The 19,649-nt window shown below is 39.5% G+C and overlaps 1 protein-coding gene across 1 annotated transcript in view; it reads right to left on the reverse strand.

Moving 5' to 3' along the window:
• The window catches only part of SLC35F1 (solute carrier family 35 member F1), a 205,945-nt gene that overhangs the window by 35,358 nt on the left and 150,938 nt on the right, over window positions 1-19,649 (reverse strand). The window contains exons 3-5 of the mRNA XM_006157863.3: window positions 19,246-19,405; window positions 9,712-9,868; window positions 6,071-6,123 (exon numbers count right to left, since the gene is read on the reverse strand). Coding sequence (XP_006157925.1) covers window positions 6,071-6,123; window positions 9,712-9,868; window positions 19,246-19,405 — 370 coding nt within the window. The remainder of the gene's footprint in view (window positions 1-6,070; window positions 6,124-9,711; window positions 9,869-19,245; window positions 19,406-19,649) is intronic.

Here is a 19,649-nt window from a genome sequence, read left to right on the forward strand (position 1 = left end):
GGAAAGAGTATTTTAGGCAGGAAGAGCTGCACATGAAAAGATTCTGAGAAGAAACAGGGCCTGAAGTGTCTGGGAGGTAAGAGAGGCTAGAACAGCGGAGCAGAATGAATGGAGTGGGTTGTGACAAGAGACAAGGGTGGAAAATTAGGAAGGGGATGGATTATGTGGGCCTTGCAGGTCTTAAAAAGTAATTGATACCTTACTTTAGTTGTAACACAGAGCACTGAGGATTTGTAGCAGGTAAATAACATCGTCTGATCTACTTTTGTAAAGTCATTTTGGCAACTCTGTGAAGGAATCGGAAGGAGAAAAGCATGGAAAGAGGCCAGTTAGACGTACAGGGTCATAGTCCGGACTAGCTGAGCTGGAAGCTTTCCTGATTTTGTTCAGAAAGGCAGTGGAGAAGGGAAATAGCTGGGCCTGTGAAGATCCGATGAGTCCTGGTGATAGACTGGATGTGGGTAGTGAGGATGCCCACGGGTGCTGACTAATTTAGAAACTGAGTGAGTTGTGGTGCTATTTACTGAGACGCCACAATATAAGGCAGGGAGAGTTTTCAGGGGAAGAAGGTAAGACGTTCCATTTTGAATGCATTAAATTTTAAATCATGCCAGAGGATGTGTCCAATAGGGAGCTGGACATACAATTGGGGGCTCAGAGAAGTGGTGTGACTCTCCAAGCCTAACTGGTTAAGGCAAGTAGAACAGATACACAGCAGACTTCATTTTACAGGTCACCTCAGGATGTTTCCAACATAAACAGTCTAAGTGCATTTTCTAAAGGTGGAGAGATGAGATGTAGGAGGATGAAAATGGAATATACACATCATCACAAACAATCATTTTGCTAGATCAACCAATGTTTTTGTGTACTGTGAAATTAAACTAAATCTGGCCTGAGGATGCCTCCATATTTTGAGTCCTTACATAGGAACTGCAACCTAACTGTTACGTAAATTAACGGAAAGCCTAACTCAGAAGTGTACTTTTGTAAGACGTAGCTTAGCCTCAGCCAATCATGGCAGCCAACCTTCAGCCATTCCCAGTTCAGACCATGTTCAAATAAGGCAACTGCCAAGTTGTTTTCAGTCCAGTTGTTTCCATATTTCACTTTCCTTTTTGTCCATAAATACTGCCTGCCTACATGGTGGAGTGGAGCTCTCTGAACCTCTTCTGGTTCTGAGGAATGCTTGATTGCAAATCGTTCTTTACTTGAACTTTGCAAAATTTAGTTCTTCTGAAGTTTCCCTTTATAAAACAATGTGGAATAGGGCATGTGCACTCATGGGTGGGAGAGCAGGAGGAAAGAGAGAGAGAGAAACAAAGTACCCCTCAGGGTCATGGTCATGCTTCAATCTCTTCTCCTCCAGTCTCCTCTCAAGATCTTGGGCACACATGCTCACATGCCCAGCATGTTTTTCAAGCCACCACATCATGGACTTGAACTGCACAATCAAGCACATAAGATCCAGCTGCCTTAAACATCATGCCACTTGTTGGCCCTAAAGTTCTCCTTCCAACTGTGTGAATATCCTGTCTTGTAAATAAAGCATAATCAGTTGAGGGAACACATGATTACATGGAGAGTTGCAAGGCAGTATTGCCAGGCTGCTGATTTACTGCTCTTTGATGGATGTTAGCTAGTAAGAGACATTAGCACTGCACCTGAAGACCCAATGTGCTCTCCAGGGAGGGTGTTCAGTTGGTCAAGATGATCAAACAAATCAACAGGATTACTTTTTGGCTGACAACTTCATAATGGCTGCAATAACTACATTTATGGACAGAGTATATGTACAACTATTTCTTGTTTGAAGTGCTTTCTCTCTTGCTAAGGATAGGATTTGGTGGCTCTTGTCCTCATGCAGTAAAAAGATTTTAGCTAGAAGATTGAAAATAATATTATCAGTTAATACCACTGAGCGCTTACTATGTGTTACGTACTTTGTAACACATACACTAACTAATCTCCACAACAGTATAATGCTCTTACTATTATCCTCTTTATATAGGTAAGAAGAGGCTTATAGAGCATATCAGTCAAGGAACACAGTCCATACCAGCCTCAATGGAGAACAGTTAACATGGATCATAAATTACAAAGATGTTTGAATGGATGAGAGGGGAAACAAGATGGTGAGGGAACTAGAGATTGGCAATAGCAGGAAGTAACTCATACTCCAAAAGTTAGAGACACAGGAAGATCAGGTTATCAGAGGTTAGGGAAGACTAACAGGGGCAAAATCAGAGGAGACTTAGCCAATAATAGAAACCTGACCCCAGTCAGAAGGAAATGGGTAAACATCCTGGTTTCTTTCTTTCTTCCACCTCCAGTCTCCCTCTACTGCCCTCCATTGGCCCAGACTAACTGGCCAATTGACAGGAGCCTGAGAGGTACAGTTTGCATAGACATAGCAGAGGAAGGGTAAGAGATGGCTCTGTGAGCAAACAGGCAAACAGCAACAGACAGAGATTGAGTAATTAATTGGACCTCAGGTTACACAAGCTGTCTGCATTTAAATTCAGAGAACATGGACCAGCAGATGGCATAATGGTTATGTTGCTGGATTCCCACCTAGTTGGCCACAGTTTGAGTCCCAGATCCAGCAACTTAAAACTCAGACCGTGTGCATGTATGCATGCATGCTCCAAATCCCGAGATGAGAATGGAGGAGAAGGGATTGCAGTGTGGCCATCCCCTCAAGGCTGATTTCTCGCTTTCTGTCTCTATGTCTCTCTAGCGAGCACATATGCCCTGTAGCAAAAATCTCTCTCTAAAAAAACAAACTTTCTGAGTACATACCACTAATCTAGTAATTGTTTAATTGTTATGAAGAGATACAAGGCATCAAAGGAGCATCCTATTTGATTCTAAAGAACACTTCTCTCTCTCTCTTTCTGTGTGTGTCTGTGTGTGTGTGTGTGTGTGTGTAATGTACATACAATATATCTGTGTGTGCTGCATAAAATTTTATCTCATTTCTGTCTTTGTGATCCATGGTGTTCTGTCCTTTGCATATAGAAGATTTCTAAGATATTATTTTTAATTCTTAAAACTAATGACTAGGTAAGGTGACTTCACAGAAAACTTATAAAGGAGACCAGGCTGGCTGGGTTTGCTCAGAGTGTATAAGTTAGTTCCACTACAGGCAGCTGTGAGCTTCGCCGGGTCACCTCAATTCTTGAGGCCTCATACTCAACACTAGTAAAAAGAAAGATAGTCATTCTCCTTTCTGCTCTATGGCTCCCTTGGTCCATCTTCAGGGAAAGATGGCTTCTTGTTTTGGCTTCCGGGGGGGTGGGGAGGGACAGAAACAAAAACAGAAACAAAAGCCCAAAGAAGCATCACCCACATCAAGAGTGAAGGAACCCCCTGAACACTGCACGCCCATGTGACTTGACCCCCAGCACACTTTCCTTCCCTGTGACACCGGACTTTCCCTTCAGTTTACATCTGCTCCACAAATCCTTTAGCACAATATGTAAAATGGGAACGAGGGAGTGCTTAAGTTATGTATTAGATTTATAACTATGACTCTGACGTCCTGCTTCCTAGGAGGACATTTTGACTGTTAGGTTATATGTTTTTACCTGAGTTTACGGTAAAAAGTTTGCTGATTCGATAATCACAACCTCACAACCAGTCTGTGCTCCACAGAGTAAAACAAAGGAACAAAAACGCCTGAACAACACAATTATTTCTTGCTTTTAATTACTTTATCTTGCAATTGGTCAACGTTATAAGAAAAATAATAGAATCTGCTTTAAAAATCTGCTAAATATGCTAAAAAGTCTAGAAAACATAAAACATATTTATCATCTCACTTACCTCGGCGGGAGACAAAAAGATCTTTTTACTTTGATAAAGGTGACAGCCACGTGAGCTGTCCAAGAGATGCTATGAGATTGATTTCTGACATGGAGAGGGGAAGGGGAGAGACACTCACTGACAGATAATGGGGAGTGAAGATTGCCTGGGATTCTGATTTCTTTACAAAGACAACGTAAGCTGTCCACAGTGACCAGATCTGGGGACTCTGGATTGACTTCCAGGGAGTGTGGTGAAGGGTTGAGAGGATGCTCTCCCTGGGTGTTCCCCTGCCTCTTTGGCTCTTGAGTTGCGGCTGTTGCCCTACCACCACCCCTCTCCCCAGAGAGAAAGTGCAATGTCAGCCTAAAGAGCCCTGCCAGTGTCTCTGCTGCTTCCCTCTTACTGATATATTGTGAGAGGGGAGGGCAGAACAGGACCCTTCTGCTTTGCTTGTCATTGATCATTCTTTTATTTAATGAATATTTATTCACTGGATGCCATGTGCCCAGAACCAAGATGGACAACAGAACCTTGTAGCAGTAGGTCAGGGTGAGGTAATGAGGGACAAAGTTTTTTTTTTTTTTTAAATAACCCAAAACCAAAACCAAACCAAAACAAAACCCTCAAACACAACCCTACAAACACTCCAGAAAGAAATGGATCAATATTTGATTCCTCTTCCAGGCCAGTTTGGCCTCATTTCCAACCAGGAATTAAATAGCTGGCTCTGGCTCTGTTACATGCTTCTCTTACACCACTCTTCATCACCTTGATGACAGAGGACTGACATTTTAATGGCACTCTGAGAGCTTGGAATAAAACTATCTTCTGCTGACACATTTAACTAACACTGAATTATTTCACAGAACTTTGGTGGATGTGCACACGACATCTGCATAATTAAAAGATAAATTCTTTTTGATCATTGCTGTTATCATCAATATCAAATTAATTTATGCTCGTGAATCACTACATGTGGAGAGCTACTGAGCATGAGTAACCTTTTGTTTCCTGGCTTTGTGAGTCACAAAAGCACATGCGTCTGTAACCTGCACCCGATTTCCTTTTCCAGCTGCTCTCCTCTCCCCTCCCCATTTCCTCTTCTCTATTGATTTTTACTTTAATTATCACATTTGTAGCAAAGCTCAAGAGAAATTAAATGGCAGGACTCTGTGAAAGACACAAAGTCTGGCCAGTCCTTGAAGTCACCAGAGGAAACCCCTAGAGAGAGTGTGCATAATTCTATAGCTCACAGAGGCCTGCAGAGGGAATTACAAATTGGCCTCCGGTGCTTGGGGGCCAGGTAAAGTGATGCAGGTGAGTTTTTGTCATTGCTGCCTTTCCTCCTGGAAGCAGAATTTGCATGAAGCTGTCAATTTTATCAACGCTCATAGAAGCTAGAGATGGTTTGAGCAGCCAGCTTTAAAGAGGGGGAACATCTGCATTTCCACTTCCCATTTGCATTTTTTTCTGCACACATTTTGCAAGCACCCCCCACAGGCCAAGTTTTGAATTCACTACTGGAACCAGTTTGTCTCAGGCTAGACATTGTAGAGATAGCGTCTAAGAGTATTCAATGTCAGTCCTTGCTAGGACTTGCTGTGTGATCGATCATTAGAGCATCATCTAGAGCCCGAAATACTTGTCCTTAATTTTTTAGAGGAAAGTGATTTTAGAAACAGGTGGAATCTGAGATGCTCTGGATGACTATTAACTAGCTCAAAGCATGTCTGGTATTTTCTAAGTCCATTTGGAGATCAATTAACCATTTCTTATGTGCAAACTACTCCCGTCTGGAAAGGTTTTTATGGGCTCAGAATGTCCATTACATTGCTTCCTTTCATTTCTTTTTGTTAAGTTCAGTCTCTTCCCTTACTAAAGTGCCACTTTTTAATGATCACATCAGTTTTGTGTTTCTTGGTTAGAGCAAATTGCTGTCATTTATGTGCTACCACTGCTTCCAGGGCATTTTTTTTTTTCCTTTCTGGGTGGTCTTTAATCCAATGACACACTTCTCTATGTCTCCCATAATGGCATCTTAACGATGAGAACTAGCTGAAGCTCAATTAAGAAACATCATGAATCATATAGTTCAGCCTCTCATTGTGCATAGGGATCCCTACATGGTGAGAGAGTTTCATTTTCTTTTGCCTTGGCCATTCTAAGTCCCTGCCTTATATGTGCCCCATCTTCACCCACATTACTTTCTAAACACATTTCTCAGGTCTACTGAAAACAATTGACATGAGCAAACTCTTACCTATTTGCCAATCCCAGGGCACCTTTAACAGCTCCTTATGCTCCATAATAGCTCTGAAAATTCAAAGAAAATGGACTTGATAAGCAAGAATACAATGCACTCTACTTCCTCTTTTTTTTTTTTTTTTAACTTACCAGACTTACACAAATAATGAAGCAATCTGTTGAATTTTTAAAAATGACTTTGAGTCTTGTAGAAGCAAGTCTAATTAGGCACCTGAGGTTGACCCTGGAAGGATCTCAGTAAATGTGGCCAGCAGTGTGAATGTGCCAGGGACAGTGAAGCTCAACCCTTCCACTGCCTTCTCACCCGGTCTGCCTACAGCCTTTGTTCCTTCTTGCTCAGATGCTTTTTAAAACACAAAGGGTGAAGTTCGGTAAAAATCTTTTTTTTTTTTTTTTTTTTTTTGCCACAGGGCATGTGTGCTTGCCTGAGAGAGATGGCATGAAATGGGGAGACAGGCATAGGGTGGGGTAGGTGGATGAGAAAGCAACACCCAATGGAAGAGGGTTACACTGTAATCCCTTCTCTTCCATTCTTCTCTTAGGAATTTAGGCATGCACATACCTGGTGAGTTTTTTTTAAGCCTCTGGGTCTAGGACTCAAATGCCACAGATATCCATGTGGGATTCAGCAGCTTTAACTACCATGCTACCAATTGGCCCGGTTTAATCAATTTTCTGATTGAGCATTCTTTAAGCCAATGGTTCTCAAAGTTATAGGTACATGGAAACCAATCGGTGAGCGTGTTAAAACACCATTTCATAGGCCCTATCTACAGAGACTCCGATTCAGTAGATCTGAGTGGGGCCGATGCATTTCTGACAAGGTCTTATTTGATACCATTGCTGCTGGCCAAAGAACACACTTGGAGAACCACTGCTCCAGAAGAATATCAATAGGTGAGGTTGACACCATTCCATCAGCATCAGTTTAAATCTAGGGCACCCTTAGTGTATCCCATTGGCCAAACATACCCTAAGGCCATTTCCGTTAATTTAGCAGCAGCCTCCCTGCGGAGCCTGTCAGTTCTATGGACTTTGACAAGCAAATGAGTATTAGATCTCTGAAATATTTTTTGGACTCAAGAATAATAATCCATAAAATAAGCTACCCACGTACAAAATATTGGGTACTTGTAGCTGAATGTGGCAATTCCTTTTTTTTTTCCTTTGGAGAGGGTTTTACTATAACAGCGTGTGCACTTGCCAGAAAGACAGAGAGGGACAGAGAGACAGAAAGCGAGAAATCATCCCCCAGGGGGGAATAGCCACGCCATAATCCCGTCTCCATTCTCCACTTGGGATCTTGGGCACGTATGCACACGCGCCCAGCATGAGTTAAAGCCACTGAGTCCAGGACTTGAACCACAGTTGACTACATGGGAATTCAGTGACATAGCCATTATGCTAACTGCTGGTCCCAAATTCGGCAATTCCTTTTACTCTCACAAAGCTGAAGCCCAAACTTAGGAGCTTTAAAATGCCATTATTAGTTTAAAATGAACCCAGAATAAGTCTTTCTCAGTGAGATGCCCTGTCTTTGTGCCTTGCTTGCTACGAAGTTTTCACCAGTGTCAGGACACTGAAATTTGGAGGACTGTTAAAAATAGCCAATTTATGGGACCAGCAGTTGGTGTAATGGCTATGTCGCTGGACTACCATGTGGTTGACCGTGGTTCAAATCCTGGACCTGATGGCTTAAACTCACGCCAGGCGCATGTAGGTGTGTGTCCAAGATCTCGAGAAGAGAATGAGGAGAAGGGATTGCGGCATGGCCATCCCCCCTTGGGGGGTGATTTCTTGGTTTCCATCTCTCTGTCTTTCTGGAGAGTGAACATGCCCTACAGCAAAAACCTCTCCAAAATAAATAAATAAACAAATGAATAAATAGCCTATTTGCAAAACATGTATAAAACAATGCCAAAATATCTTCCTTGAATAATCAGACACTAACTGGTTCAGTTAGAATCAATGTATTTCTAACCATTTCTTATAAATTATCTTCAAAGTCCATTAAATGTTTTACAATAGTAGGTAACGAAGTTGTTTAGTTTAAAGAAATGTACTAATAAAGATGCAGCATATGCAGAATTGCACAAGGTGAGAGACTAGTGACTGTTTTTCAGCCTTGATTTTTACACCCCCAGGACAAAAATTGTAAGAATAACTCCTGATATTCTCTGCTCTATTCATTTCTTACGATGTTTTACTCACAATTGAATTCCACTGAAAAATGCACCAAAGCTGACAAGGTCTTATTTGATACCATTGCTGCTGGCCAAAGAACACACTTGGAGAACCACTGCTCCAGAAGAATATCAATAGGTGAGGTTGACACCATTCCATCAGCATCAGTTTAAATCTAGGGCACCCTTAGTGTATCCCATTGGCCAAACATACCCTAAGGCCATTTCCGTTAATTTAGCAGCAGCCTCCCTGCGGAGCCTGTCAGTTCTATGGACTTTGACAAGCAAATGAGTATTAGATCTCTGAAATATTTTTTGGACTCAAGAATAATAATCCATAAAATAAGCTACCCACGTACAAAATATTGGGTACTTGTAGCTGAATGTGGCAATTCCTTTTTTTTTTCCTTTGGAGAGGGTTTTACTATAACAGCGTGTGCACTTGCCAGAAAGACAGAGAGGGACAGAGAGACAGAAAGCGAGAAATCATCCCCCAGGGGGGAATAGCCACGCCATAATCCCGTCTCCATTCTCCACTTGGGATCTTGGGCACGTATGCACACGCGCCCAGCATGAGTTAAAGCCACTGAGTCCAGGACTTGAACCACAGTTGACTACATGGGAATTCAGTGACATAGCCATTATGCTAACTGCTGGTCCCAAATTCGGCAATTCCTTTTACTCTCACAAAGCTGAAGCCCAAACTTAGGAGCTTTAAAATGCCATTATTAGTTTAAAATGAACCCAGAATAAGTCTTTCTCAGTGAGATGCCCTGTCTTTGTGCCTTGCTTGCTACGAAGTTTTCACCAGTGTCAGGACACTGAAATTTGGAGAACTGTTAAAAATAGCCAATTTATGGGACCAGCAGTTGGTGTAATGGCTATGTCGCTGGACTACCATGTGGTTGACCGTGGTTCAAATCCTGGACCTGATGGCTTAAACTCACGCCAGGCGCATGTAGGTGTGTGTCCAAGATCTCGAGAAGAGAATGAGGAGAAGGGATTGCGGCATGGCCATCCCCCCTTGGGGGGTGATTTCTTGGTTTCCATCTCTCTGTCTTTCTGGAGAGTGAACATGCCCTACAGCAAAAACCTCTCCAAAATAAATAAATAAACAAATGAATAAATAGCCTATTTGCAAAACATGTATAAAACAATGCCAAAATATCTTCCTTGAATAATCAGACACTAACTGGTTCAGTTAGAATCAATGTATTTCTAACCATTTCTTATAAATTATCTTCAAAGTCCATTAAATGTTTTACAATAGTAGGTAACGAAGTTGTTTAGTTTAAAGAAATGTACTAATAAAGATGCAGCATATGCAGAATTGCACAAGGTGAGAGACTAGTGACTGTTTTTCAGCCTTGATTTTTACACCCCCAGGACAAAAATTGTAAGAATAACTCCTGATATTCTCTGCTCTATTCATTTCTTACGATGTTTTACTCACAATTGAATTCCACTGAAAAATGCACCAAAGAGACCAATCATTCCCAGGAATTCCACTCGGCTCAGGGTTCGGATTATGTATTCTTCCCAGACGTTAGAGATACCATACAGTGTGGCTCCTCCTAAGACCAGAAGGTCTCCTACAAGCTTGTTTTCTCCTAGGAAGGAAATAAAAAACAAGTGCTTCACTAAAAAACTTTTAAAACAAGAATCTGGAATCAGCAAATTGAGCTTCCTTTGCCTGTTCTATTTTGACATTTTAAAGGAAGTCCTACAATTTACAACTGAAATTTAGTAAAGTTTACTTTTTTGTACTCTAGAAATGTTCTGATATAAAAAGCAAGTCTTCTCATCCCCGTATCTTGTTTGCTATGGAATTTTCACTAGTGTCTCAGGACACTCAAATTTGGAGGATTGTTGGAAGGGGCCTATTTGCAAAGCATGTTTAAGGTGATGCCAAAGTATTTTCTATAAATAATTTCAGACACTGTTCCCATGTCAATACACTTGGAAGTCTTCTTGAACTAAGAAAGGAACCATTTTCTTCTATATTTTTCTCCACAAAGTCCAATGTCTTCTGTCCAGGTATGTGTCTATGAGTACATGCTAATAGGTGCACATATTATATTGGCCTCAGGGTATCATTATCCAATGGCTTAGTGAACGTAGTGTAGAACAAACAAACAGAATCAATATGAATTTCACCCTCTGCTATATAAGAAGACTAGCTATAACAGGAACAGTCAAAACTCCATCTTGACAATGGACAAAATGCATACTTGCTTAGAAAATGAGAGCGAAAGGAAGTATTCATTGAAATTTTAAATTCCCTAGAAGTAAGTCATGTAAAAGCGGACATACATGTAGTTCAAAATCACACTAATATGTTCATTTTTTTTCAATAAAAATTTGTTTTGAACTAAATTTCAATTGGCCTTTGTTGATGCACATTTGTAAATAAACATTTTACTCAGTTATTTCCTACAATTAGGCATATTCTTTCTACTCCAGGAAGTGTGGAGCCGTGAAGAAGGAGAGTGGAAACACCCAGCTGTACAGCTGCACTGGTGGGCTCTGTACTCGACTGGGCTCTGGCTCTGTCCTGCGCCAGTCAGCATCCAGAGCCTCAGTGACACACAGCTCTGAGAAGTACAGGTGCAGGATGGAAAGGATGCTCATCTGACGTGATTTCACAGAAGGGATTCGCTTTAGATTAGCCATGCATTCCTAGATTAGCAGGGGCAATTAAACACTGCAGAACCAGGTTCTTACTGGTCAGTAGGGAGCACTGAGCAATTTCTAGGCAATGGCTTCACATGAAAGAATTTGGGTAGCGGTTGGGGAAATACCTTGGCATGTGGTTACCTTGGAAGATTATTCTAAATGGTGTGATCTTTTCCTAAGGCAATTTGCCATTTCTGGTCAGGACCTGAGAGAAGGGAAGACATCCAAAAGGTAGCAGCTTGCTGAAATCATTCTCACAGGAATGGCAATGAGAATGTGGTTATGTGAGGGCTACCAGCCCCCACCCCACTACTCAGCAGATGAGCTGAGGATCTGATGATACCCTGATGAGAAATCAGACCTGGTAAGAGGTCCTGGGTATGTCTTCTAGGGAAATTAAGGTTGCTTTGACAGAGGGAAAAATCTTCAGCAACCTGATTAATCCTTTAATATGTCACCTATAAAATAATGACAAACTTTCAACTTTAAGTAGTTCATTTGAGAAATGGCCCATAAGATAAAACATATCTATAACTAAAACAAAAATATTATAATGAACAATATTCAGTCTCTTTTCGTTCAGGACACATTTCAGAATCATGTGATGACATGGGGTCATTATTATGAATATCAATTATTGTTGTAGTAGTGAAGTGTGGAAATGCTGCCTAATAAAATTCTTGGTTAATGAAATTAATTTTACATGAATGTATTCAAAAAACTAAATTATAATAAAATATTTTAATAGGAATTAGGGGAATATTAAACTTTTATAAGTCCCGATAAGAAGACACAGTGTTTCAGTGAATAGTTTTGCCAGTATTTCTTCAAATTCCACATTTGTACAGTTATGAACTATTTTCTTTTCTTTTTATTTTTTTTGAGAGGTTTTTGTTATAGAGCTCATGTGCTCGCCAGAAAGACAAAGAGAGAGAAAAAGAGACAGAGAGCGAGAAATCACCCCCACCCCAGGGGAATGAGCACACCACTGACATGGGGTCATTATTATGAATATCAATTATTGTTGTAGTAGTGAAGTGTGGAAATGCTGCCTAATAAAATTCTTGGTTAATGAAATTAATTTTACATGAATGTATTCAAAAAACTAAATTATAATAAAATATTTTAATAGGAATTAGGGGAATATTAAACTTTTATAAGTCCCGATAAGAAGACACAGTGTTTCAGTGAATAGTTTTGCCAGTATTTCTTCAAATTCCACATTTGTACAGTTATGAACTATTTTCTTTTCTTTTTATTTTTTTTGAGAGGTTTTTGTTATAGAGCTCATGTGCTCGCCAGAAAGACAAAGAGAGAGAAAAAGAGACAGAGAGCGAGAAATCACCCCCACCCCAGGGGAATGAGCACACCACAATCCCTTCTCCTCCATTCTCCTCTTGGGATCTTGGGCACACACGCACACGTGCCTGGCGTGAGTTTAAGCCATGGGTCCGGGACTCGAACCACGGTCAACTACATGGGAGTTCAGTGACATAGCCATTACGCTAACTGCTGGTCCCAAGCTATTTTCTTAACTAGTTTTTAACTATAAAAAATCTTCACTAGTGCCTTGATTCTTTATCAATTCAATAATAATTATTGATAACGTAATATAGCTTTGTGTAACCAAAATTTAGTAGTATTTTCTAAAGACAAAAGATTAAGCATTATTTATTATAATTTCACTGGTAATTATGTCTGTTAGTTTTTAAGTAATTTTAAATAATTTTCATATCATATATGAAAAATTTAATTAAATTAAGCAGAACATAATTTTCTTTTCTTTTTTCTTTTTTTGGAGAGGTTTTTGCTATAGGGTGTGTGTGCTCACCAGAAAGAGACAGAGAAAGACAGAGAGATAGAAAGGGTGGATACCCATACCGCAATCCCTTCTCCTCCATTCTCCTGTTGGGATTTTGGGCATGCACCCCCATGTGCTTGGTGTGAGTTTAGGCTACTAGGTCCAGGACTGGAACCGCGGTCGACTACATGGGAGTCCAGCGACATAGCCATTATGCCAACTGCTGGTTCCAAACAGAACATAACTTTACCCAACTTTATTATATAATGAAGTATTTGCCATTTTAACAAGCAAAACAGCTAAGAAACACAAAGTGGAAAATTATCTGTAGAAGATAATAGGTATGGTAATATCTTTGACTGGGCCAATAATCAGTGTATTCTGGATGGGAAAACTCATTTTATATGCTGTAATGATATACAGTGAATGAATGTAAAATAAATAAACAAAAATCCATAAATAAATAAAAGAAGTATAAGTAGTAGGACTAATCTTTTCTATCTAGATGACTGGAAATTACAACATATAACTCTATGTCTTATGCACTATTAGTGCAGTGGGGACCTGACATGGTGGTACCAGTTTTTGCACAGTGTTCAAGGGGGAGTTATACTCAGGAAATCAGTCTTTATCTGTGTGTGAAATAATAATGAGTGATGTTTTGCAAATTTGAGGTAAATGGACACATGTGAAATTTTGAAATGTCCATCCGACCTGACACATTTCTTCATTCTCTGAATTTCACACCAATGGTGTCTTTCCATGGCATCCATGGAATTCCACTCCAGGTTCTTTACTTGTTAAGTTGTATGTCTTAGTCCTCCTCCCACTTGTTTTCTTACAAAGAAGGCTGAAGACCATGAACTGTTACTTACTTACTTTATACTCCATGTACACCCTAGCATGGATTCGGGGGCATTTTAATATCTCAATAAATATCTAAAGGGACTGAGCAGACTGAAAACGTCTTAGTCTATTCTATGGTAAAGGTTTTGAGTGGCAATAGCTTTTAATTTAGGTAGAGCTGGTCTAATCACATTTCTGTCACTTACTTGCTGTATAACATTGGATAAGCTATAGAGTCTGTTTGAACTTAAGTTTCCTTATTTTAAAATGAGGTTATTTAGAGAATATAATGAAATAATACATGTAAATGCTTCGGGTAGTATCTGGCACTTATCTTATTGTGTTTTGCCAAATGGTGGTTAAAAAGAGTGAGTTAATCATTCCTTTTGATCAACCACCTGTCTCCTCGAGCTGGGCATTTCTCATTTTGGATTGCTACTTGATTCCAATCAAGTCAGTCATAATTGTTTTGTGAAAATTAGCTTCCCATATTAGATATTTGTTTAAGTCTAGAAATACCATGTTTGTAGCAATATTTCTGTATGCCTGGTCATGGGAGATGAGGGAAGGTTTATCTAAAAATACTACTTACTACTAGGAATAAATGGTGAGTTGTACTATTCTGAAGTGTTGGAACACTATTAGCACAATTCATGAAAAGGTACCCATCCCACTGAATACATTTGAGTCTCATGGGGGGGTCAACTGTCTTGTTTTCCTAAAACTCTTTTGATTTTAGCAACAAAAGTTCCACATCTAAGGGAAGGCCTGTATTCTGGGCAATTAAGGACAGTTGTTCACCCTAATTTACTATGACAAAATAGATATACATTTCTTATAGGAATCATATTGTATAGCCAGAAAAGTCATGAAGTATTTTTCTGTTTTTCTATGCAAAAATGCATATGACTTCCGACGACTGAATAATCATGAAACAGTAAGCATTAAGTGTATAGCAGAAAGAACACTGGCTAAATTTTTGGCAGTGGGGTGATATTACACAAATATCTGCTCTGAACTTTGATTTCTTCAGCAGTAAAAATGAGAATAAACATTCTTTGTATAGTCGGGAGGATTAAAGGCAATGTATGAGAAAGTGCCTGGCACCAGTGGGCACTCCATAAACATGTTACTTTTATATATTGTATTTAATTAGCTGGCTCTCCTTAAAATATTTTCCTTTTCTGGAAATAAATATAAAATTATGTCTAATAATTAAAAAAATGTGAGTATCTATCATCTCTGATAAAGGAACTATAAGATGCAAGATTACATTCTGGTAAAAAAAGGATACTTTGAAAGGCAAGAAATATAGTTCATAATAAGCTATTTTAATTGAGTTTTATCTTAGTCCTATTATTTCCTAAACTTTTATACCTAGAAGTTTTCCCAGGAAAGTACTCATGGAGATGTATCTTTTTGGCTTTACAAAGTCATTGTTATACACTCCAAAATCTATGATGTTCTCAGGAGTCACTTTTATTAGAAATGTCCCTCCATGGGGACCAGCAGGTGGTGTGGTGGTTAAGGCACTAGACACTCCCACATAGCCAACCACGGTTCAAGTCCCAGGCCCGGTGGCTTGCTTTCTCACTTTCTCTCTCTCTCTCTTTCTCTGTGTCTCACTCTGGTCAAATTAAAATAAAATAAAATGAATGAATGAATGAATAAATAAATAAATAAAGTTAAATACGTAATTATTTTTTTAAAAAGTAATGTCCCTCCATGCATCAGTAAATGCAGAGATGGTGTTTCTTAATGCTGACATGCAGTTAAGGTGGCAAAGAGAGAGCACACGTTCATATTAGGTCCACTGATATTTACTGACAAATCTGGAGAAGACATCTTTCAAGTAAACTGAGAGATATGGAAGCTTCCTGCAGTGTATGCTCAGTTGTACCTGTGGCATGTGCAGAATCAGAGCTTAAGTGTTTGCATCCTTCCTATTATGTACAGCACTCTTCAGAAACTGGACTGCTTTCTTTTTTTAAAAGAATTATTTTATTTACCTTTAAGTATTTATTTTATTTTGACCAGAGAGGGACAGAGAGAGAGGGAGAAAGTGAGAAAACAAGCCTCCAGGTCCAGGACTCGAACCACAGTCAGCCATGTGGGAGTCCAGCACCTTCAACCACTATGCCACCGGCCAGCCCCGAGACTGGACTGCTTTCTCTCCATCTCTGTCTATAGTGGGTTAACTTGCTGGTCAAGTTTCATCAAAAGGATTATTCCTGGCATTTCATTCTCTCCTGACATTTATATTTTTTATCTGGAGTACTTGATTCCATCTGAGAAGTTTCCTTCAACAAGTCTTAAATCAAAAAGAGGAATTCCTGGATAGTTGATGAAAAACATGCTAACAAAAGTAGAATCAAAGCAATTACTTTAATTACAACAAGGCCAAAGTAACTCTGAACAAGCCAAAATCAATGTGCTTGTGAAAAGAATTGTCAAAATCCCAAGCTAAAGTGAAACTTGGATTAAGCAATTTAAAAGGATCAAGTCTGGTTCAGCCACAGTAGCACTGGCAGGCTGGGCAGGCGGGGCCACAGAAGAGGCCCAGGTGTGGCTCTGGCCCACCCTAGGTACAGTAGCATGGACCACTGCTAAGTACAATGGCATGGACCACAACTAGGTATAGTGGCATGAGCCTATGGGCCCCGCTACTTGGAAGACTGAGGCAGGAGGATCAGTACATAGAAAACTCTTTCTTAAAAATAGAAAAAAGATTAAGTCAGACATTCTTTTTTCCTACAAAAAGCTCTTGATAAGGTGATAACAATTTATATAGAGTTGTTTGATTAAAGTTCTGGTGAGTGCCAGGAGTATTTTAGAAGGATTTTATAACTAGCTAATTAATGCAATTGAACCAAACTCTATCATGAAAGGGAAAACAAATAAAATATTTTTATAGCATATTTACTTCAAATCAGTGTGTGTGCGTGTGTGTGTTTTTCTTTCTTTATTAAAACATTTTAGGGGCCAGCAGGTGGCATAGTGGTTAAGGCACTAGACTTCCACGTGGTCTACTGGAGTTTGAGTCCCAGACCTGGTGGCTTGAAACTCATGCTGAGTATGTATGCATGTGTGCCCAAAATCTTGAGGAAGAATGGAGAAATAATTGTGTTGTGGCCAACCCCTTCTGGGGAGGGATTTCTCATTTTCTCTCTCTCTCTCTCTGTCTCTATCTCTCTAGCGAGCACGAACACCCTATAACAAAAATCTCTAAAAAATATTTTGACAGATGGAATCTATCAAATCTAATATGTGATAGATTAAATTGCTACCTAATTTAATATTTTTATAGAGGTACAGCTTATCCAACCACAATTTTTAAAAATGAGCCCTTAGACTCTATCTCTGGGCTGCCAGAAAATATTAAACCATATATTGGGCATCATTTTCACAGCACAAAGGGTGCTCCACAAGGAAAAAGTCTAATTCCGTTGACATTGGTGTTTGACGTGTCACAAAGTCAATGGTGCCAAAGACCATAAGCAGATTTAAATGGACAGATATACTACTCCCGTATGTTTTAATCATACCTGTGTTTTTTTGAAACAGACCACTTTGGAAGGCCCTCAACTGGACTGACTTTCTTTTTCTCTAATAAAACTATTTCTTTTCTTACATCTCATTTGAAAGCAACAATTTTTTTTCATGGGATTAGTGAACAATCTAGTGAATTCAGTTAGCTAGCTTTTCATTCTAGGCTTACAGGCTTAGATTTATTGGGTCAATCGTCTTCCTTGACATGCAAGATGATGGCCAGAGTGAATTTCTGGGGTTCTGCAAGGCAAAACTCTCATAACTTAGGGTACATACTTCTGTGTAGTCTGTGCTTATACAGTGTACAGAAAGTTGAGAAAGTATAATCAAACTCTGATTTTTAGAACAATTGGCCACACAGTAACAGATGAAAATGCATTCTGTTTGGTCCAAATAGATTATCCACCTCAAGATCACTACATATGTGGAACATAAATCTATTCACATGTTTTGGAACCAGTATTTCATAGAAAAGAACATGGGAAATGCTGGGTTATATATTTTCAGCTCATCTGTTGAGGAAGGGACTGATAATATTGTGTAAGGCTGAGGCTGTCTGTCTTTTGTTCTTGTATTTTCAGCTCCCAGAAGATGGAAGAGTGAAGGAGTCCTGACCCGGCCATCAGGATCCTTGAGTTTTAGTCCCTGTTCTGTCAGCTCTGTGACCCTGGGCAACTCATTTGGCTTCTTGGGTCTTGACATTCATGTGTGAAATATAAAGGAGCTGAACAAGCTATAAAGTTCTATGGTGCAACATAAATGGCATCATTTCAAAGACTTCAAATGACTTAGTCTCATAAAGAAAAATGCTCCAATTTTGACATTTTATCATCTAATTTCCTAGAAGAAAGGGCAATTTCAAGAACTATAGACAAGTGGACATTTTCTATCCTATTTGATGTTAACAATGGGGTCATTCCCCCCCCCATTCCAAAAACCCTTCTGTATCACAAGGATTTTGGTATATTTTAAAGAATTTCTGGGACCAACAGGTAGTGTGGTGGTTAAGGTGGTGGATCCCACATGGTCGACTGTAGTTTGAGTCCCAGATTTGGCAGCTTGTTTTCTCACTTTCTCTCTCTCTCTCACTCTCTCTCTCTCTCCTATAGAAAAATTGAAAAATAATGATAATAAATAAAATTAAATAAATTTTCAAGAAAATAAAAGAATTGCAATGTCTTTAAAATGGTCCTCTGGGGGAAAAGGGGAGAGTGTGAGGAAATAAATTAAAGAGAAAAATAGAGAGGCCAGACATTTATGGGACACAGGAATGCTTGGTTGTCTATTGATGATAACGTGTATAATATTCTAAACTGGATTGGTGTGAGGTGTATCTATGTTGGGTAAATGCACTTTAGAAGCTAAGTGATGTATTGTGATTGAATGTATAAAGTAAATTTTAAAAAATTTTAAATAAAGAAAATAATGTACTGTCATATTCAATTAAAAAAAAAAAGTCCTCTGGAAATCACCTGGATAAGGACTCCGTCAACAGGTTCACAGCAATTTCATGAGTTAACCACAAAGCTTTATGTTATGGGTCTACAAGCTGTGATTGATAGCAATAACTCCATCTCCCCAAATAAATGAATAGAAAACCATGCAAGAGAAGAACATACTTAGCTCTCCCTCATAATAATTTTGAATATTCCTAATTCTAGCCTTTAAACTTTAAATATTCACTTTCAGTTCTAGAAACCAACCTTCACCCAGTAGTCTTCTCTTGCTTGGCAGAGGAAAGGGTTAGGATAGGGGAAGTGTGTTCCAGGAGGGGATTGACTCAGTGCTACCACCTCTAACCAGCTGGTCTGATGTTCAAAGCAACCTGCACGAAGGTCTTGACTGACTCTCAGTTTAAATGCTGTCTGAATATCCTTGAATTCATGTAGAAAGAGCATAAACACTGTATTCTGCATCCTTCATTCACTCGAGAAACATGTACTAAGCATCTCTTATGTGTCTCAGTTTTAGGTGTGGGGAGAAAACATGAATAGGACACAGACATTGAGATCTGGGTTCATAAGGTCCTTGTTTACATCTAACCATGAACAACGCATCTCTTGCCTTGGCCTCATGTACAGGGGGCAGTAACTTGGTGAACTTCCCAAAACTCACCTGCTCCTTGATGCCTTCCCACAAGTACATCTGCTCCGGCCATGCAGCCCATTCCCAGGATGCAGACAACGATGCCAATGAAATGCACAGCCTTGTACCGGATCAGCAGGAAGAACCAGGAGAGAAAAATCACAACTGGGATCACAAAACAGTCCAGGAGCTATTGAGAGGGAGGGAGGAAGGTAAGCAACAACAGGAGGTTTGTGGGGAAGCGTTCTGTGTAATGAAGTAATTCAGTGCAGTAGAAAGACCTATGCGTTATCCCTAAACCTGAGTTTTTGTGAAGACTCAGAACTGATGTACTCACTACAGATTCTGAAATAAACACAAATTGACTTTATTGTTCTATTTAATTCTAAATACCTCCCAATCCTTGAGGGAAAGAAGAGAGGGTAAATCAATAA

The sequence above is a fragment of the Tupaia chinensis genome, unplaced genomic scaffold, assembly GCF_000334495.1.
Source record: "Tupaia chinensis unplaced genomic scaffold, TupChi_1.0 Scaffold000563_1, whole genome shotgun sequence".
Classification (NCBI taxonomy): Eukaryota; Metazoa; Chordata; class Mammalia; order Scandentia; family Tupaiidae; genus Tupaia; species Tupaia belangeri.